The following is a 22,323-nucleotide window of genomic DNA, read 5'->3' on the forward strand; positions in this document are numbered from 1 at the left end:
GGGGGGGGGGGGGAAGTAAAAATAAAATAATTAGGTTGCAGAATTGTGCACGCCCTCTTATAATAATTTAACACGTGTTAAATAGGAGTCAGTACACACCTGTCATCATTTAAAGTGCCTCTGATTAATCCCAAATAAAGTTCAGCTGTTCTAGTAGGTCTTTCCTGACATTTTCTTAGTCAAATCCTACAGCAAAAGCCATGGTCCGCAGAGAGCTTCCAAAGGATCAGAGGGATCTCATTGTTAAAAGGTATCAGTCAGGAGAAGGGTACAAAGGAATTTCTAAGGCATTAGATATACCATGAAACACAGTGAAGACCATCATCAAGTGGAGAAAATATGGCACAACAGTGACATTACCAAGAACTGGACGTCCCTCCAAAATCGATGCAAACACAAGAAGAAAACTGGTCAGAGAAGCTGCCAAGAGGCCTACAGCAACATTAAAGGAGCTGTAGGAATATCTGGCAAGTACTGGCTGTGTGGCACATGTGACAACAATCTCCCGTATTCTTCATATGTCTGGGCTATGGGGTAGAGTGGCAAGACAGATTTTTCTTATGAAGAAAAAGATCCAAGCCCGGCTAAATTTTGCAAAAACACATCCGAAGTCTCCCAAAAGCATATGGGAAAAATGTGTTATGGTCTGATGTAACCAAGGATGAACTTTTTGGCCATAGTTCCAACAGATATGTTTGGCGCAAAAACAACACTGCACATCACCAAAAGAACACCATACCCACAGTGAAGCATGGTTGTGGCAGTATCATGCTTTGGTACGGTTTTTCTTCAGCTGGAACAAGGGCCCCAGTCAAGGTAGAGGGAAATATGAACAGTTCCAAATACCAGTCAATATTGGCACAAAACCTTCAGGCTTCAGCTTGAAAGCTGAACATGAAGAGGAACTTCATCTTTCAGCATAACAACAACCCAAAGCATACATCCAAATCAACAAAGGTATGGCTTCACCAGAAGAAGATTAAAGTTTTGGAATGGCCCAGCCAGAGCCCAGACCTGAATCCAATAAAAATCTGTGGGGTGATCTGAAGAGGGCTGTTCACAGGAGATGCCATCACAATCTTACAAGATTTATAGTGTTTTTGCAAAGAAGAGTGGGCAAATATTGCCAAGTCAAGATGTGTCATGCTGATAGACTCATACCCAAAAAGACAGTGCTGTAATAAAATCAAAAGGTGCTTCATCAAAGCATTAGTTTAAAGGTGTTCACACTTGTGCAACCATATTATTTTATTTTTTTATTTTTACTTCCCTCCACCTAAAAGATTTCAGTTTGTTTTTCAACTGTTGTACAGTTTATAGGTCAAATTAAAAGTGGAAAAAGTTCCGAAATTACAGTATTTAGCATTGGTCTAATTTTTTTACATAACAGAAACCTGACATTTTAAACAGGGGTGTGTAGACTTTTTATTATATCCAATGTATTTTATTCACTGAACTGCAATTAAAAATTCATAACATTTGTATAATTTTTTTTTTTTTTTTTTGGATTTTTAGTTGATATTCTGTCTCTATCATTTAAAATACACCTACTGTATGATAAAAATTATAGACCCTTCATTTCTTCGTAAGTGGGTAAAACTTCTGCAGTGGATCAAATAATTATTTTCCCCACTGTATATATATACACACACACACACACACACACACACACTATAGGGTTAAAGCAGGGTTTTGGTCTGCTCTAAAATGCCATGGACTTGTTTCATGTGTGACAGGTTCACTTTAAAAGGCAGCAGCATAAAATTTATAAGAACATTCAACTAGCAAACTGCAGTGTCAATGCAAAGCACTTACTCTGGTATATAACAATGCATCACAATGAGTAACAATAGCGATTTCCCCTAAATCATACAGATGGCAGCAATAAGGGAAATGTACACAATAAATCCACAGCACATGTAAAATAAAGCTGTAAGACCCCTATAATACTGACTTACAACACAAAACATCCATATCCAGTACTTTAGAACGTTATGAAACGTGTCTTTATTGAGCCCATTTACAAACCCAAAATGCTAGAACTGAGTGTCATTCTCCACTCCAAAATAATAGGATTTTTATAACAGCTTACCTGTAAAATCCTTTTCTTTTGAAGTACATCACAGGACACAGTGCCATAGTAATTACTATGTGGGTTATAGTCCACCTTCAGGTGTTGGACATTGGTACACCCTAAACAGGAAGTTGCCTCCCTATATAACCCCTCCCATACCGGAAGCATCTCAGTTTTGTAGCAAAGCAATACATGTGTATATTAGAAAGAGGGGCGTCTGTGTCCCGTGATATACTGCAAAAGAAAAGGATTTTACAGGTAAGCTGTTATAAAAATCCTATTTTCTTTGATCATACTTCACGGCACACAGAGCCATAGTAATTACTATGTGGGATGTCCCAGAGCAATGCCAACTGAGGGGAGGGAGACACAACCAAAGTTTATACTGCTACCTGCACTACACTGTGCCCAAAGGGGACATCCTCATGTCCACCAGATAGAATTTGGTAAATGTATGGATTGAAGACCAAGTTGTGGCCTTGCAGAATTGAGCCATGGAGGCTTGGTGATGCACTGCCCACGAAGCACTAACAGCCCTAGAGGAGTATGTTTTGATTTGAGAGGGTGGAATCTACCTCTTTAAACCATAAGCGTGAACGATTACTTGTCAAATCTATTTAGAATAGTAGATTTCAATGCTGCCTGTCCTCTTTTAGGACCTTCAGGCAACACGAACAAAATATAAGTTTTCCGAATCTGAGCAATCGCCTTTAAGTAGACTTTGACTGCTCTCACCAGATCAAGAGAATGTAGTGATTTTTCTTCCAAAGAACAGGGTTCTGCAAAAATGAAGGTAGAACAATATCCTGGTTTAGATAAAAACCTGATACTGCCTTTGGTAAAAAGTTAGGATGAGGACACAATACTACCTTATCCTTGTGAATAATAAAAATATGGCTCTTTACAAGAAAGAGCAGCCAATTCTGATACCCTTCTTGCAGCAGATATGGTTACCAGAAAAAAATTGTTTCCTTGTCAAAAAAGGACCAAGGGAATATTTCATATCGGGCCAAAAAAAGGCCGTTTTGTAATGCCGACAAAATTAAATTCAAGTCCCAAGGGTTCAGGGGTTACCTAACCGGAGATTAAGCCGTGTTACCCCCTGAATAAGTTACGAACCAAAGAATGCGAAGCAAGTGGTCGTTGATATAATACTGATAAGGCCGAGACCTGTCCTTAGAAAGCACTCAAGGCCAGCTTCATTTCTCACCGCACCTGCAGAAAGTCAAGGACTCTACCTTTGACCTATTTCCTGGGGTGCAGTTCCTGGTTTCACACCAGGAGACATAGGTTTCCCAGACTTCATAATATATAATTATGGAGGCTGGCTCCCTTGCATTAACCAAGGTAGAAAACTACTAAACCTGACAGCCCACGCTTCTTCAGAGTATGGGTCTCAATAGCCAAACCATTAAATTTAGTGTTTATAGGATGGAACTCCAGACCTTGTGAGAGAAGGTATGGCCGTGATGGTAGGGTCCATGGGTCCCCTACTGCCATCTTTACGATCTCTGCATACCAAGATTTCCTGGGTCCAGCTGGGGGTCACCAGAATCGACTTCCCTTCCTGCTTGATCCTGCAAAGAAGTCATGGACCCAGGCAGAATAGGAAGGAATGCATAAAACAGTGAGAACCGATTCCACGGGAATAGCAAGGCATCTGTTCCACATGCTAGCGGATCCTTTGTTCTTGACACAAAGTTGTCGATTTCTTTGTTGAATCCTGGACGCAAACAGATCTATGTCCGGGATCCCCCATCTTTGACATATTGACAGGAAGATATCGGGGTGAAGGAACCATTCTACCGGGAACAACTGTGGCGACTCAAGTAGTCCGCCTGCCAATTTTCTATTCCTTGAATGAAGACTGCTGATAGGCAAATTACATTGTTTTCTGCCCAAGATAGCATATGATTCATCTTTCTCTGGGCCTCACAACTTCTTGTGCCCCCTTGGTGATTAATATAGGCCATTGCTGTGGCACTGACAGATTGAATCCTGGCAGGACAATACCGTAAACTGAACGTTCAGGCCCTCAGGACCAAGTACTCTGCCTGAATTTCTAAAATGTTAAATGGGCAAGGCCATTTCTGATTTGGGCCACTTCTCTTGGACAGTTACCTCTTTCAGGACTGTTCCCCAACCTAAACAAAAAAGGTTGACATATGTTGTTACTATTTCCCCAGGTAACTGAATGAAGGATTTTCCCCTTTGCAGATTTTTGGATATTAACCATAAACTGAGGCTCCGGCGCACCTAGGCTACAGCACCTGGTATTTCCAGATGGTCTTTCATCCGGGTACTAACCAGGCCCGACCCTGCTTAGCCTCCAAGATCAGACGAGATCGGGCGCTATCAGGGTGATGTGGCCATAGACTTTGGAGTCAGACACATTGGGAATGTAGAGCTTGAACCCTTTTATTTCAAGCCAATAGGATACGGTTTTGCAGCAGTCTTGATGAAAGTGAGCATAAAGAATGGCCTCGAATGAAGCCACCATCTTTCCCAACAACCTCATGCAAAGTTGAATAGGAGAAATTCATCTTGCTTCGACCACTTAAATCAGTTCCTTTATGGCACTGATCTTTGTCTGGGGTACAAATACCCTTTTCTGGGTGTACCTATGATCATACCCAAGTATTAGCCTTCTTCATGGTTTTAAAGAAGATTTCTCCTAGGTTGAGAATCCGACCTGGATATTCCAGGTAGTCGAATGTGCTGACCATACTTTGGTCTAAGCGGGCTACCGACTGGTCTATCAAGAACAGATCGACTAGGTAAACCATAATCGTTATACCTTCGACCCTCAATCTGGCTAGAAGAGGAGCCAGAACCTTTGTACTCGAGGTGCAGTAGTTAGATTGGAAGCAGAGCTACACACTAAAAATGAAGATTTTGTACTTGAAAAGTAGATATTACTAGTGAGCGAGGAAATAGGCATATGGAGATATGCATCTTTGACGTCGATTGACACCAGAAGTTCTCCTCCTTGTAGGATGGAGATAACTGATTGGATTGACTTCATGCAAAAAAAGAAGGAGTGGTTATATTCAAGAATTGAATTTAAATTTGAGATCCAGAATGTCCATTTGGATTTAACCAAACCCCAACCTCTGCTCTTACATGGGGGCCACTATGAACACTTTTTTGCCAAAAGATGGTCCAATGCTTGAGAGAAAGACTTCTTTTTCTCTGTATCCGTAGGAAGTAATAGTAATTAGTCATTAATTAGTCATAGTAATAGTAATAGTAATTACTATGGCTCTGTGTCCCGTGATGTATGATTAAAGAAAAAATAGTAATAGAACCTGTACATTGCCTGTCATTGTGACTTCAGACTATACAAGGCACATACGTCTTCACTAGAAAGAAAGGACAGACTTTGTTCAACTGCAGTGGAAAACAGATTAACAAATGAGAGAACATGTATACAGCTTGTGGGAATTAAAAAGAAGAGTCTGCTGGGGAAAAAAAAAAAGCACTTTGCTCTGTCTAAACACCATATAACTAGGTCAAGTCACTTGTGGCTTGACATATTAGGACAAAAGATTGGTTGAATAACCGTTATTTTGACTTGATATAAATTAAAGGCAAGGAAATCGCTAAGGAAAATTATTTAACAGTGCTGGAAAATATCTTCTTAAAACAGGAGAGAAAATACAACTCACTACCCAATTAGCAGATATGAAAAACTTGGCTACAATATTTTTTGCACTAGTTTTCACTAAGGAGTATGAGAAGATGATTTAAGCTGCATTAACGCGTATGCGCCCACACAGTTAAGCCCAGTCCATTATGCTTTCTCATTTACTCTAAAAGATAACATTTCAGCTTGGATCAAGAAGAAGGGAGTAAAAACAGAAGAATCCAATTTTAAACCAGTGTGATGTTGGTACACGCATGTTGTACCACTGCATGTACACCAGATCTGGCCAAATATGTGCTGGAGAGGATCCAGCCAAGTAAGCTCTGGTGGCCTTGTCCTATAATCAGACTTACTGGAGTAACATACTAGAAGCAGTTAAAGACATATCAGGCTGTAGTCAAGAAAGATCTATGGACTTTGTTATTGCACTGTACAAGGGAGCCCATCATTAGTTATTAAAATTCTGTTATCCCATTCCTGGTGGTTGAGTGTAGCTTTCGGCCCCACTCTCTTCCAAACCCAAACACCACTTGCTATGCCTAAAAACCACACACGATCTCCTAAAGCTTAATTAGATGACAGGTATCTATTGTCTTTTCAATCCCTATACTCTTAAACCCCCTCCCCTCTCTTTATCCCCCTACATCATCTTTACTACCTATGAATCTCTTCTTACAATCGTTCAAGGCAATCTGTATTTTGCATGTACCCAAGCGTATTGCAAGCTCTCAATGCGCTGCTCCATTGTTATTTGTTGTACACTCTCCCTTGAACTCAATAAAACTTTAAATAAAAAAAAAAAAAAAAAAAGTGGGTAAACCCCTGAAAGCCGTTAATTTGACCAAAACTCCATGACCAATTTGCCCGCTTAAATAATGTTTCCATTTTTCTAAGGATATACAAGGATTTATTTTGACATAGCGTATAATAAAAACGCAGAGTGTTTATTACTTTACAAAATATATATTAATCTTTTTAAATAATACTGTATTACATTTTATCTCAACATTGTATTAAACCATTACAGTATTAAGCAGAAGCACATTGCCATCTAAAGGCTGCAGTGGCTTCTGAAAGACTAAACCATTTTTTTTCCCAAATGAAACCTTCAGCTCACACGTGATCACCACTGTCAAAGCAGACATAGTGATCACCTGATCAGGAAACACTTTGGTGCTCAGTCCTTACTTGGATCCAAAGCCTTCAGTGACAACCAGGTATGACAGCTAAAAGTCAAGTAATGTGTCACATGTTACCTTTTAAAGGAAATGTATTTATTAATGTATCTTCAGGACGAAGCCCTGGAAATATACAGATTGTGGGTTGAAAGGGGCTAATGCCAACCCCTGCCTTGCCCATTGAGGGCAGAGCAATAGGTTTGCATTAATCCCCCCATCCACACCCTTCCGCATGCATTCTCACATAGGAGTTTTAATCCCTTAGTAAGTCAAGACTTTGGTGACTTGCAGCTTATACAAGGCTTTCCTTTCACTCTCAGAGACTGAACGGAGTAGTGGGGGAGTAAAAGGACGTGTAATTTTTGTGGCTGTGGGGATCTGGATTAACACAAACCTGCTGTTTTGCCCTGTAAAAGAAAAATACTGTCACCGCTCAGTGCTATAGTTTGTTCTGGACCTTTTTGTCACTATCACTTTTGCTGGACAGTTTGCTTTGAAATGTGAATGTGGAAACAAAATAAAAGGCATGCAAAATAATAGAAGGAATTTATATACAGATTATATGTTCAAGTATTAACTGCACGTATCAAAAAAAAACCAAACAAAAAAAAAAACTATATTTTCCATGATGGTGGCTCTTTAAATCTTTTCAAAGGCATGATCAGAAGCTTTTGTGAATCATGTAGTTTTTGGAACATTTTAAATTATTAACTATGTTAAGGACTTAAAAAATTCATTTAGAGCCCCACTCCGAGATTTTTTTAAAAACATTGTCCTTGCAGTTGAACCTCTGGGCACTGCAGTGGGTAATTGATTATTAAATCTAGGGGTAGACTAATAAGCTATAATACTTACTTAACACCTTGCTGATGTTAGACTTCCACCACACTGTGCGACTGGTCCACCAAAGCCTCTTTTCAGCACTTCAGCCAGTGGTCGCACGCTTACGTCATCGTATACAATGCAGCACTGCTAGTTGTATGCGAGGTCGACGAGTAACCGCCCATAACCCGAAGCATCAGAGAGAATAGAAGAGTGACTGACCAAATAACCCTTGCAGTGCAGGCGGGGACGGGGGGGAGGGGTCATTTTTAGAACAAATTCCAGAGTTCAGCTTTTAATTGAGTATTTATCAAGCTTAGCTTGTATTTAATTCTCATTTAGTTGTTAAGAAGTTTGGTTTATGTTTAAGCCTAAAGTAGAACTATAGGCAAAACTTTTTTTCCCATTTTGGATAGTGCAAAGGAGGGTTATATACCCTGGAAATTTTATTTTTGCCAGATTTGTCCCTTTATGGAGATTTACTTTCCTGTTCCATAGCCAAAACAGGAAGTAAGAGGAAATCCCTGCAAGTTGAGGGAATCCCTTGGGGACCCCCCCCAGGTCACCAGAACTAGTTTCCCCATTGGAAGATTTCCCCTCTATTAGTTTTCTGGGGACAACCCAAAATTTGGGATTTTCTTTTACTTTCACTATCAATGACAACGGTAAGCAGGACAAATAGAGAGGGTGAATCTCCCTAACGGGGGCACAAACAGTAATAAAAACTGACAAGTGTTCTAATCCACCTCTGCTCTATCCAAAACACAAAAAAAGTTTTGCCTATAGTTAAACTTTAATATACCGAGGACGTCAGACTTCTTTCTTGTGGTTTTGCATGCAATAAGAAACCAAGCCTTTATCAGCTAGGCCACACTGATTTTTCTTCAGAATTAATGGAGAGTTAAGAGCCGTTGTTTAAGCAGCGCTATTTGGCCACTAGCGGGGCACTTTCAACCCCCACTAGAGGCCGAAGAAAGGGTTAAATGCGCCCTAAAAGTGCCGCTGCTGAAGTGCTTTGCAGGCGCTTCGGCAGCCATTCATTTCAATGGGCAGGGGCGGTGGAGGATCGGTGTATACCGCTCTTCCACCCCTCCCAAAGAGGATGCTTACAGGACTTTTTTTTAACGTCCTGCCAGCGAAGCGCCCCAGTGTGAAAGCCCGAGTGCTTTCACACTGGGGCGCTTCGCTGGCAGGACGTTAAAAAAAAAAAAAAAGTCCTGCAAGGCATAGGAGACGTTTTTCAGGCACTTTACAGGCGCTATTGCACCTGAAAAACGCCTCCAGTGTGAAAGGGGTCTAAAAGCTGCCTCCTCTTCCATCACAAAGACTTTCCTTCCCAGACCTCTCAAGCCAAGACCTAGGGTGCTAAACAACAAAGCTACAGTTTATGAAAGAAGGGAGAACATGCTTCATATACAGCCTAAAGCCTATTATACCAATAAACATACATTTAAAAATACACATGAAACACTTATTGAAGCTGCAGCCTCAAACTCTTCTCACTGCCTTCAGCAAACATCTCTTGAGGCTGCACATTTATTAGCTGAAGGCAGTACAATTTCTTAGCTTTTAGCTAAAGCACGGATCATCTTCTGTTAAAATTTCATACAAGGCTTCCAAACCTCCAGGCTTAGAATAATACACAAAGATGTCTAACAAGAGAAATGCATTCATCCTTACAATGAAAATGGGATTCCTTTGTAAGTGATCGGCAATTTATCTCTGTGGAACAGTGTTATTTAATCAACATTCTATGATGCTGCAATCCATCTCTACCACATCGAATAGAGAAATCCATATGACTGCATATATGTACATGCACAGGCCCAAATGCCTGCCATGAATATGCTACATTATGTGAACAATTCTAAACAAAAAAAGGGTTTGATTGGTTCAATGATCCAGAGGCTTGATATAAAAGCTGCAGTAACAACCGCCAATGAGGTTTCAGCACCACAGAAACAAAACATGGAACCTGGCAGTTATAGGTACCTCCTCTACTTTTCTATAAACCAGCTCCAGAAAGCTGTAATCTGCCAAAAACAGGATTAAAAAAAGAACCTGGCATGACTATGCTACCATTCGGTGAACTGTGCATAGTCTTTTGTGGGTAAGAGTTACCTTGGCACACGTACATAAAGAATATGAAGTGTAAGGATTTATATATTCGGAAGCTGCGAAAATTCAAACCTGGTGTTAATAACTCACAAAATACTTTTCCCAACGTATGTATTTTCAGCACTTTTAAATGTTTATTTGTAGCAGGCAAATCGCAATGTACTATCCCAAGGGCTGCCCCATCTGCTGTGAGGAAAGAAAAACTAGCTGTAATCAAAGTTAAGGACGCATGCTAAATACTGCTTAGGATTTTAATATTGTGTACTGGGGTATATGGCAGCCCTGCACAATGTTAATGTGTTGAAGTATAGTTACATAGTTACACAAAAGGTGAGGTTGAAAAAAAGCCACAAGTAGATCAAGTCCAACCTATGTGTATGATTATATGTCAGTATTACATTGTATATCCCTGTATGTTGTGGTCGTTCAGGTGCTTATCTAAGTTTTTTGAAACTATCGATGCTCCCCGCTGAGACCACCGCCTGTGGAAGGGAATTCCACATCTTTGCCGCTCTTACAGTAAAGAACCCTCTACGTAGTTTAAGGTTAAACCTCTTTTCTTCCAATTTTAATGAGTGGCCACGTTTCTTGTTAAACTCCCTTCCGCGAAAAAGTTTTATCCCTATTGTGGGGTCACCAGTACGGTATTTGTAAATTGAAATCACATCCCCTCTCAAGCGTCTCTTCTCCAGAGAGAATAAGTTCAGTGCTCGCAACCTTTCCTCATAACTATATCCTCCAGACCCGTTATTAGCTTAGTTGCCCTTTTTTGTACTCGCTCCATTTCCAGTACATCCTTCCTGAGGACTGGTGCCCAGAACTGGACAGCATACTCCAGGTGCGGCCGGACCAGAGTCTTGTAGAGCAGGAGAATTATTATTTTATCTCTGGAGTTGATGTCCTTATAAATGCATGCCAATATTCTATTTGCTTTGTTAGCAGCAGCTTGGCATTGGATACCATAGCTGAGCCTATCATCTACTAGGACCCCCAGGTCCTTTTCCATCCTAGATTCCCATGCATTACTACCACCCTGCACACTAATGCCCCGTACACACGGTCGGATTTTCCAACGGAAAATGTGTGATAGGACCTTGTTGTAGGAAATTCTGACCGTGTGTGGGCTCCATCACACATTTTCCATCGGAATTTCCGACACACAATGTTTGAGAGCTTGCTATAAAATTTTCTGACAACAAAATCCGTTGTCGGAAATTCCGATTGTGTGTACAAAAATCCGAAGCACAAAGTGCCACGCATGCTCAGAATAAATTAAGAGATGAAAGCTATTGGCTACTGCCCCGTTTATAGTCCCGACGTACGTGTTTTACGTCACCGCGTTCAGAATGATCGGATTTTCCGATGACTTTGTGTGACCGTGTGTATGCAAGACAAGTTTGAGCCAACATCCGTCGGAAAAAATCCATGGATTTTGTTGTCGGAATGTCCAATCAATGTCCGACCGTGTGTACAGGGCATAATAGTAATAGGGTCTCAATGAGAATTTCCCACTTCTCTTTCAAACTACCATGCAAACTAAGGCCAATCCTGGAAACAGAAATGCCAGAAACGGTTCCCAACCTATGGGGCATAAGCTGGGGTTGGTACTTTGTAATATTAAGGATATAGGTGACAGTGACAAGGATTCCAGAATAGAGGTTAAAGAAGTGTTTATTTGACCCTTATACCATAAATGAGCTTCTATAGGTTGCCATGGCCAAGCTAGAGCGGCGAAGGGCTGATTACTGAAGACGCAAGTACTGGTGACACGTACATCTGGGCGGTGATTCATCACTTCCTGGTCCCTATGTGACTACCTACTAAGGCCCATCATCGAGAGCGAGGTGTGAATCGCAAGCCAGCGCTAGTTTGACAGGCCCCATTCACACATGCTGTAGACACCTAGTGCCAGGCTTAGGCACGGATAGATGTGAGTGCAGCTTTTATACACTTACTTTTAAACATCAAATAAAAACTTACTACACTATAAAGTCCTCTGTGTCTCTGATGGAGTTTATCCCTACATCTCCGGCCTTATCCTGAGGGATCATTAGAGTGGAGGGGTGCAAGCCCAGGAACCAATCTGGTTTTCCAAAAACGCATTTTGACCTTCTGTAAAAAGAGCTCAAGCACCTCTGGCGTGTTGCCATCTACCTCATGAGCACCCGTGGTGAAGCCACTTGAAGACACATCTGTCTAGAAGCACTTTCTTATTTTTAGTGTTGGGTATCGTCACATTGGACTTTATGTTTTGCATTTTCCATTATTTCTATTTTTTGATACACGGTGTAAATTATTCATTACCTAATCGTTAAACGTATAATTGCACAAGAGCCATGTATGTATGATTATGATCCCACATTGTGAGTGCCAACACCTTTACTTATTGTAGTGTGTTTGGACAAAGTTCCCAATAATGACTGGCCAGTATATTGGCAGCATATTTGGGTGAGAGAATGAAACACCACACTCAGCCACACACACACAATATAGGAATTCCTATGACTAAGCCACGTGGGTGGAGTGAAACGCATCGGGAGCATGGCCTAGGAGGCGTTGGGCTGAAGCCACTCTTACTCTTCTCTACACTTGGGCTGTTTTTCTTGGAGTGTGGTGTTTCATCCTATTTCCTTTAAGTGTTTACACTAAGCCAGGACGAGCTCTCCTAGCGCTGGAACCCAGAAGCAATGTGAATCACTGGAGTATCACAAGAAGACAGCTTGGAGTGGCTCTCACAGATCGTCTGGTTCATGGTTACAGCATATTTGGGTGATATATTTGTGGTAAGTTTTAATAGGGCTGATAGTACCTAGATACGCTGCAAAGACTGTATTGATCAGTGAACAAAGTTTGAGAAGCACTGAAGTAAGGGAGACAGCTGACCTGCACCTGATAAAAATATGGTGCACCCCTACACACAATCTACTGAGGTTCATTGGTGGGTAAATACTGGTCCACCATGTTTATGAACCTTGACTGCAGTGGTTTTAAACGTCTTGCTTCATAGGTCTAAACAAAGGCAGGTGAACAATGGGAAAAATTATATTAAGGGACATGTTGAACAGTAGATAGCTGAGGGTGGTCAGATCATGCCTGCATATCCGTCGCTCTTATAGTGTCCGTGGGCTGCTTAAAGTAACACTATGATCAAACTCTGCAGGTCTTTACGTATTTATAACAAGCTTTAAAACAAGCCAGTGCTGATCTCTGTAGAGGAGGTACTGTGCAGTAATTTATCCTCAGGCTTCACAGCAGGAGCACTGAAGTACCGGTAATTATCTCTCAGCAGTTGAGCTGTCCTCTCCCAGAGCACCTGCTCTTTGTTTGCAATATGGATCAGAGGATTAATCAGTGAAGGGATGGTTAATTGTTTTTAGCATTTTTGTGGATTTAGTAAAGCAGAGCGACATGCCACGAGTACCTAGGACAGTGATGGCAAATCTTGGCACCCCAGATCTTTTGGAACTACATTTGGAACTACATTTCCCATGATGCTCCACTACACTGCAGAGTGCATGAGCCTCTGGGGTGCTAAGGTTCGCCATCACTGACCTAAGATTTTCCCTTTCTGGACTGAGAAATCTGAACATGTATGTAATGAACATGTATGTAATCTGTAACAGTCTATTAACTGTTCTGTGCACCTAAACAGCTCAGACATGCTATGGTGTAATCCACATGGCTGTGCTCTGTAATGAGTATGTGTAAACCTCAGGAATGGATAGGCAGAAATACAAATATTTTGTAAAAATGCTCCTTTATATGCATTTAATCTGTATATTTAGCGGTTTGTCTGGAGTTCAGCTTAAGGCCTCCAGCACATGGATTCCCGAGCTTGTTCAGAGTAAATTCTGCCATATTTCCTCTGCTCAGAAAGCCCAGGTGCTGCTTACAGCCACCCATAGCCATGAATGGCTGTGCGTGGCTGAGCTGTGGTATATGCCAGTGCTTCCCTAAACATGAATTTACGTATGGGCATATGCAAAAAGACTAGAACATTTTCTATTTATTGCATGCGCCTATACGCTATACTGGTGTCGATTTATACCCTAGTACAGTAATGCACAGACATTTAAGTCTACAGACAGCTGTACACAGTACCTGGGCTTTCCAGGTAGGAGAAATACACTGGAATGTCTATTGAATTGGCTCATAATGGGCCACAAAGTGTTTAAATAGGAAAGCTCAGGCTGTGACTATGGGTCCCTAGCTTATTCCAAATACCCTAATCTCACATTCATCATCTCTCTTCACCTGAAGACCAAGCAACCATAGATGATGACAACAAATGACTCACCTCTGACAGAAATGTCTGGGCTGACTTCTGTGCTCCCACGTGTAGAAGGTATTCATATACATACAGCGCTAATCTGCAAGACACAAAATCATTTGTCACCCATGTGCTGAAGTACATGGAATTATTACATTTCAAAGAAAAAAAAACATTTAATAAGTATGCAATTAGTTCTCCACACCAAACGTGTTAAACCCAGCTGACCCCAGGATGGCAGCCAGATTACTTTGTACATGGAAACGGAGCGAAAATTACCCACATTACAAGTGTTCTGAATATTTACACAACTCCCTTGGTGGATTAGCGGAACATTTTCATACTGACATAATTTGACCACCAACATTCCAGAATCAAATCCAGAAGCCAAAATGTTCCTTTTCTGGATACGGTTATAAGCTTGGTAGTTGTATGAGGCAAGGTTTTGTCAAGGGGGTTGTTCTAAACAGAATGCAATATATTGTATTATTCAACTAAGTCAGCTGGCATTACAGGAATGATTTGGGAGCATGTTGGAAGCATTTTCTTGTTTTATTTAGCATTACGTTGATGAATTTGCGTAAAAATGTCATACATAGAATAATTTAGACTCCCCCGCATTGTATTGGCTGGGTTACTTGTTATTTATGCGTCTTTTTCTGAAACTGATGCTTTACAGACCATCATACTTCCAAAGCAATGTGTATGACGCTGAGAATTAGACTGACAGAAAATGAATCGTGTGAGTGACGGGAACTGACAGTAGATCGATCCACTATCCGAACATATGCCACCTATCTATAAACAGGTTACATTAAAGTGTATGTAAACCCAAAAATATATTTTTCCCTGACTATTTGCAGTGCACTCTTCTTTTCTTTGAAGGACATTACAGTAAATATTTGGTGTTCCTGACAGTTACCAGTACTTCCTTACTGACAGTGGCAACACTCTGCAAGCCAATCCTCAATCTTTTGCGTTGCCACCCCATCTGTACATGCTCCTGTGTTCTCCCTAGGGAAGCAATGAGATGGCTTCCAGCTTGTATAACAGTGTAAATTTGCTGTCCCTTCAAAATAACTCAACACACAACCATTAATGTCTAAACTGCTGGCAACAAAAGTGAGTACACTGTGTGTGTGTTGAGTTATTTTGAGGGGACAGAAAATTTACACTGTTATACAAGCTGTACACTCACTACTTTACATTGTAGCAAAGTGTCATTTCTTCAGTGTTGTCACATGAAAAGATATAATAAAATATTTACAAAAATGTGAGGGGTGTACTCACTTTTGTGAGATACTGTATATACACACTCACACTAATTATATATATATAATTTTTTTTTTTTTTTTGTGCCTACGTGACCACAAAAGCACAGCATTCTGTGGGGCCCCAGGGAAAACGCTGCAGTAATGTCTGTAGTACGCGTCACTTACATACCAGAAGGTGCAGGTGGAGGGAACAGGAGAATGATCACGTGAGCTTAGTAAAGAAGATAAAAAGAAGATTTGCAATTATTGAAATGCTGTAATATTTGGACCAGTCTGTCAATATATTTAGTCACTTCACATATGGCTAAACTGGTGCAAATGGGTTTACATACACTTCAACTTCTTCCTACTTGACGGGTAAAGACAATTATTTTCAATGGAAGGTACCCGTGGAAGGAGCTTTTTTCCCCCCAAAATACTTTTTTTCTTTGTAATGTTACATCTTTTTAAATTGGTTAAAAACAGTGGTGAAAATCTGTGAAAAGCTGGAAAAGCGAGATGCCAGAATTTCCAACAGCTTTATAAATTACCAACTCTATGAAGACCGGTATGTTTTAGAAATATTGCCCAATATGGTTAAAAGCCAACATAGTGAGGTTCCTGGCACCAGATCTTACTTTTCTATCACCTGCATGGATCACTTTAGAATTCTATGCAACTCATGAACAAATCCCATTGTGGGCAGAAACACCACTTAACAAATCTGAGAACCATGCGCATTATCCCCCTTGACTGTCATGATAAAAGAGAGGCGCAGTAATAACACATTGCATATTCTCTCCCCCATAACAATCACAGATATATATTTACATATTGAATGCTACATTAGAAAGTAACAATTCTATAGAAGAAACATTTCATCTTAAGCTTTCAAGTTTGTAGCCCATTATTCCACTGTATATGTTGTTGTAGTGTATTATTAGTATTAGAATAAATCACATTTTTATAAAGTGCGGCCCGTTGCAATAACTATGACATAACCATTTGGCAGAATGCACCTTGAGGAACAGGTAAGTTATGCAAATACTCACACCAATAATTCTGTTCATAAGCCACAGAGTTTGTTCAGTCACAGCGTAAAGTGAACCTATCAACAACGTTAAACTTTTAAAAGTCCTGCCTAAGAGTAGATTTAGCACAAGGTGCTGAAAAGCCCCTCTGATCCTATTATGATTTGTAAATAAAAGAATGAACTTTTATAACATGGGAATAAAGCCCATAAAGTGCGGTTATAACCCAATGCAAAAAAAATTATTACAGAAAACGTATATCTGAAGCCAATTTTTTTTTGGACAGAATATAGAATGGCGAAACCCCCTGCAGTTTTGTTTTCTGTGTCTTCACTTCCTGTACCACTGACACAACAGGAGGCCCCCTCTTGGACAGCGGTCACTGGAGCAGAAATCCCTACAGATTTACCCTCTATACCTGTTCTGTTAACAAATCAAAAGTTTGGATTTCCCCTCTTGACACAGACAGCAGTAAAAGGCAAGGGTTCAAACTGTCCACAACATTCAAAATGAAAAAAAAAAATGTTTTTCCTTCTTTAGATACACTTTTATCTATGGAAAGGATATATTTAAAATTGAAGTTTGGGATTTAAAAAAAAAAAAAAGTAAAAGTAAATGCTTACCTAGGTGGATGCAGCATCGAATCGATTCTGCATCTGTCCGCCAGCCGCCTCCAAGCTTGCTGATAACTCAGTTATTTGGATTCATTGAGCAGAGAGTTGGTGACCAATCAGTCAACGGCTCTCTGCTCTGTCCCTCCAGCGCTCACTGGAGCACGGGGCTGTACAGGGGGTTGGAGCGGCTCATTTGGGCAGCCACTAAGAGGCTGAGCTGGCTAACAGTCAGGCATCAGCCCCTAACCTGTCCACCTTTAGGAGATCCCTGAAAACACACTTATTCAGGGAAGCCTATCCCACACCCACCTAACAACCTCATCAATCATTCCCCACATCTATTACCTTTTGTACCACCACCCCCTCCCTTTAGAATGTAAGCTCTATGAGCAGGGCCCTCCTGTCCCTTCTGTATTGAACTGTACTGTAATTGTGCTGTCCCCCCCTCCACATTGTAAAGCGCTGCGTAAACTGTTGGCGCTATATAAATCGTGAATAATAATAATAATCTGGGTGGATCCTGACATTAAAGTCGGGATCCCTTCAGAGTCTGGACAGGCTGAGTAATGTTAGTCGACGGCACATTTTAGCCCATTGTCAGCAAAACGTGTCACTAGAATGCAGTGCACCCCTGTGACCCACTGGAGAAGTAGGGCCAAATATGCTTTGACCCTACATCTACTTTAATTAACACGTTTTTTAATGATTGTTAAATTGTACCCCCCAAAAATTATAAAACCAGTATGTGGCTGTGATACTGAATCTTGTCTTGTGTTTCTAGATGAAGGTTGCTTTAACAGTCGATGTAAACAGTTGGGTGAATTGAGTTGAATAAATTTGAATGGGGTCACATTAGGTCCACACCTATTTAAAGGAGATCTCCAGCATAAAAGAAACGCATAGCCCCAATGTCCCCCTCTATCCCTCATCAGTTATTCATATGTCGCACATTAAAAGACAAGTAAAAGGATTTTTTTTTTCCCCCAATCATACTTACCTAGGTGGATGTAGCATCGGTGCCTCTACACTGACTGATGGTGTTCGATCGCTCGGTTTTCAGAGTCTGTGAGCAGAGAGCTGTAGACGGTCAGTCACAGCTCTCTGCTCTTCTTCCTCCTCGCACATTGGAGCGGGGAGCTGTGGAGGAGCGGGGAGCAGCCATCTTAGGCTCTCAGTGGCTCGCTGAGAGCCTGAGATGGGCGTCAGTCCAGGCACCTGGTGGAACCAGACGCCCATTGTCGGGATGATGCGGTGCCTGGACTGACATTGGTGATGTCAGCAGAGAGCAGACTTCAGCCGCCTCTCTGCTAAAAACGGGTCACAGGAGTGCAAAACGAATTGCATCCTGTGATCCATAGGAGAAGTCTAGCCAAACAAGCTTTGGCTGGACTTCTGCTTTAAGTAACCATAAATACCTAAAATAGGGTAAAAACTTATGATCACATGACTAATCTTTCTATTTCCGCCTCTTAAGGCCTATACACATGATGAGAATATCGGACGAGTGATCATTCGTTTTCTTTTTTTGCATGCTAGTCTCATATCGAAAATGAAGTGGTTAATCAACTTACGAAAATTCTCGGAAGACAACAGAATACAACTTCGGAAGTGATGTAATGTGTTGTATTGTAAAGTGTTCTTTCATTTCTGAGCATGCGTAGTCTCGTTCTTCCGATTTTTTGTGGACGAAAACTATACTGATTAAAACAAAAATGTTTCTCATATAATACCAGATCATACACTTTTCGTGTTTGTCCATTCAGAGAAGTTTGGATGAACTGTCGTGATCGGCTTTTGAAAGCAGTGTACCAACGATCAGATTATCGTATGTTCGTTTAGAAAGTGGTATTTTCTGATTGTGTGTACTAGGCTTAACGTAGCTGCAGTTTGACATGGCTTTAGAAAATCCCATCATTACCAACATATTACTCCTCCTGTCTTAAATTCCTTACCCCAGAGAGCCCATTCAGGAAGAACACAATTGCCCCACTAGGAGGACTTTGAAATTGTGGCTATTCAGCAGATAACTACTGCACTGTAGTAAAAATAATATTTTATTGGCTGAAGCCAACAACACAGATCTGGCTTTGCGTACATTTACCGCACTGACTGCATGGCATACATTTTTCTTTTTTAGACATTTTAATCTACAAAATTTACCATATTGTGATGTGCAAATGGTCATCATCCAAACCAATATTCCTGGTCTCGCTTATGATACCAATAAAAGGATGGACAGAAAATTGCTGGCTATGGCATGAGATCGAACATCAGGGTGACAGTTCTGTATCAACGTCCTTCAAACACCTTCCATTCATACACACAAATATCTCTTACAACATGCTTGTTAAACCGCAACTAATCTGAGGACCTGAAACCACCCTACATAGAGCAGCATTAAAAATGTATGGGGAAAGACTGCTGATACAGCAGCAATAAGCAGAGCCAGAGGGAATGGGAAATAAAAACACATAAAATATAGCAGCATTAGCAATATGCGTCCCCAGAAGGATGCTTGACTAATCTGTGCAGAATGCCAAAAACATTTATCGTAGCTAGTTGTACAACCTCACTAGCTTTTATTTCTGAATTTTCTGTTTAAATTACACAATGTAGTTCTACAATTTCACTTGTACCAAGTTTATAGACCAGGGGTGAATAAGAACCACAGAACTGGAAACCTTTCTAATGCAAGAGGAATGTTACCTGAGGATTCCCAACTATTTTACCTGCATGACAAAAAGGAAAAGTAACAGGGATTTATGAAAAGTGATTGTCAATAAAGACTTATCACTCTGTACAAAGGTATTGCACAGAGAGGCCCCAAACGTCCTCTTCTGGGGTCCCCCACTGGCTTTCCTGGCTCATCCCTCTTCTGTGTCTGCACCCCCCCCCCAACCTCCCATAGAAAGCCGCTTAGTCTGGGGGCAGATGAGCAGGCTCGCTTCCAACGTGGGCTATGTGTGTCCATAGACACAGCATGTGCCAAGTCATTTTTTACCTTCATGCAAGGAATGCATTAAAGTGGTTGTAAACTCACCACTTTCACTTTAGCTCATTACAATCTACATAGTACTGGCAGCTGATCGCTGCCTGTGAAATTTTACTTACTCTTTCTGTTTCTTCACAATCTGTCCTGCAAACTGTAGTGACGTCACCGGCGCATGCGCAGTACGTAGCTTCTTTAAGGGCACGCTACGTGTGCCGTTTAACTATCTTCAGCATGCATTATTTTCTTCCTTTGAGAATGGCACAGAGGAAGCCTCGCAATGCTGTGCCCTCCTCCTCCCCTTCCTGTTTCTCCTGTTATGAACGGCTTAGCTCGGTTGCCGTAATAACGGCGATCGAGATAGAGGCTTGGTTTAAACGCAATCGCGCATGCGTGAGATTTAGACAGGGAAGGAAAGGAAGGGTGAAAATGACGTCCACACTAGAGCCAACAATCTCTACTAAAGATGACGCGGCCGATACCCGGAAATAGAAACATTTTATAACAGATAAAAAAGGTATTTCCAATAATCGTTTTAGTTTCCTTTTAATGTGTAAGGTTTATCAATACATTGTTGGGTGTTAATATTTTAAAAAAGAAAAAAAAGTCTAGAGTTTACTTCCTCTTTACGGTGTAAAATGTTTTAGCTTTAGAACCACTTTAAAGTGTATCCAAACTCAATGCCAAAAACAAAAATGTGATATATTGCAGCTTTTGATAGATTAAGTGGCTGCATTAGCTTTCTTCTATGGGCATTTTGCCCTTTATTTTAACCTGGTAATCATGCAAATAACACATCTTGTCCCTTGGTGTTTACATTCACTCTTCTACTGCATCTAAGGGAGTTGTCACACAGGTTGGATTTTAAACATGTCTGTCTTTGATCTCCATTAAATAGTGGACTGATGTAACTAGTAGATTATGCAAGTTAAAAAAGTACGTTTGTGCTTTCTTTGAAGGAGAAGGAGAAGGAGAAGGAGAAGAAGAAATGCATCCATGTTTATTAATGAAAAAAAATTTACATTTTTTTTTTAAATATTTTTTTGCATTGTAGCCTGCAAAGCATTGCAACCGCCATCAGTGGATACTGGGTGCAATGCTTTAGGCTCCTGCATACTATTGGTTAGCTGCAGGTCCGTACCAGACCTTCAGTTATGAAATCTGGAGGAACTGTGAAGGTTGCTGCACTTGTGCTCCATTGAGAACTATGAGTTCATCTGCTGGGGTAGCAGATGGGCTTGTAGTTTTTTCATTCACAGGTTTCTGTGAATGAATAATGTGGCTATGTGAGCGGAGGAGCCATGCCATAATGTAAAATTACAGCATCCAGCAGGGGAGAAGGACCCCTGATTATAAAAGGGGTGGGGGGCCGCACAGAGGACTGCTCCATGCACATGCCATAGTACAATACAAGCCCCCAACAACCCTACTGGAGCCACATCTCAAACTAGGATCTTGCATACTGCAGGTGCCAAAGCTTTGAGGGCATCAAACAGCACAGAGGAGCACGGGATGATGGATTGGTGCCTTCTATAGCGCTAAGGATTAGTTTAGGTACTATTACAAAGAATTGGAGTGTTTGATTTTATTTTTAGGTGTTAACTGTTGGTGTTGAGTGGGTGATAGAAGTTGACCTTTTTATCCCTGCAACCCTTCATCCCTTTGCCCTCTGCAATCTAAGTATTCAATTTGTTTTATTTACCTCTTTTCCTACTCTAGCCTACCCCTTTGCCTCAAATCATACCTAGGAGAGAATGATGTGTCTTCTTCTAACGCTTCCTGGGATATGCACATCACGTTTCCCAGGAGGCACTAGCTTCCATATTGCAGATAGAGGAGGGTGGACCTTGCGCCACATCATCAGGGGGGCTGCATGAACTTAGAAGTGACAGCTGGCTCCAGATGACAAAAGGCAGACAGATGGTGGTGTGGGACAAACCGTGTTGTGGTGGACTACCAAAGCACAATGCTGGGTTCGCTGGGTATGTGAGTATGTTAATTCAAGCAAGATTACATTAGGTAAGAAGTGGTAAGTGAGGTAGTGTTAAGTGTTAATGGTTATGTAAGGGTTACGTTTGAGGTTCTTGTAGGGAAGGAGGGGATTAAGGAATGATTTCTAGTTTTAGATTTAGGGATTACCTATTATTTTTTATCCAAGATGCATTATTAATTGAATTTAATTGTAAAGAAAAAGTGTAAAAACCTAAATGCAAGATGTATGAACTTTGGTTGAAAACATTTATAGTCTGGATGTCACACAACTCCCTCAAACTCAATCTATCTAAAACCAAACTCATAATATTTCCTCCCCCATGTGCCCCTTCCCCT

At 40.9% G+C, this 22,323-nt stretch overlaps 1 protein-coding gene and 1 pseudogene across 2 annotated transcripts in view; both read right to left on the reverse strand.

Annotated features, from left to right (window-relative positions):
* Positions 1-22,323, reverse strand: part of SSBP2 (single stranded DNA binding protein 2) — a 307,291-nt gene that overhangs the window by 208,059 nt on the left and 76,909 nt on the right. For both annotated transcript variants that reach the window (XM_073624446.1, XM_073624447.1), the window contains one exon: positions 14,136-14,208. In XM_073624446.1, the coding sequence (XP_073480547.1) occupies positions 14,136-14,208 (73 nt within the window). The remainder of the gene's footprint in view (positions 1-14,135; positions 14,209-22,323) is intronic.
* On the reverse strand, positions 4,333-4,451 carry LOC141124189 (5S ribosomal RNA; annotated as a pseudogene).

The sequence above is a fragment of the Aquarana catesbeiana genome, linkage group LG01, assembly GCF_042186555.1.
Source record: "Aquarana catesbeiana isolate 2022-GZ linkage group LG01, ASM4218655v1, whole genome shotgun sequence".
Lineage (NCBI taxonomy): Eukaryota > Metazoa > Chordata > Amphibia > Anura > Ranidae > Aquarana > Aquarana catesbeiana.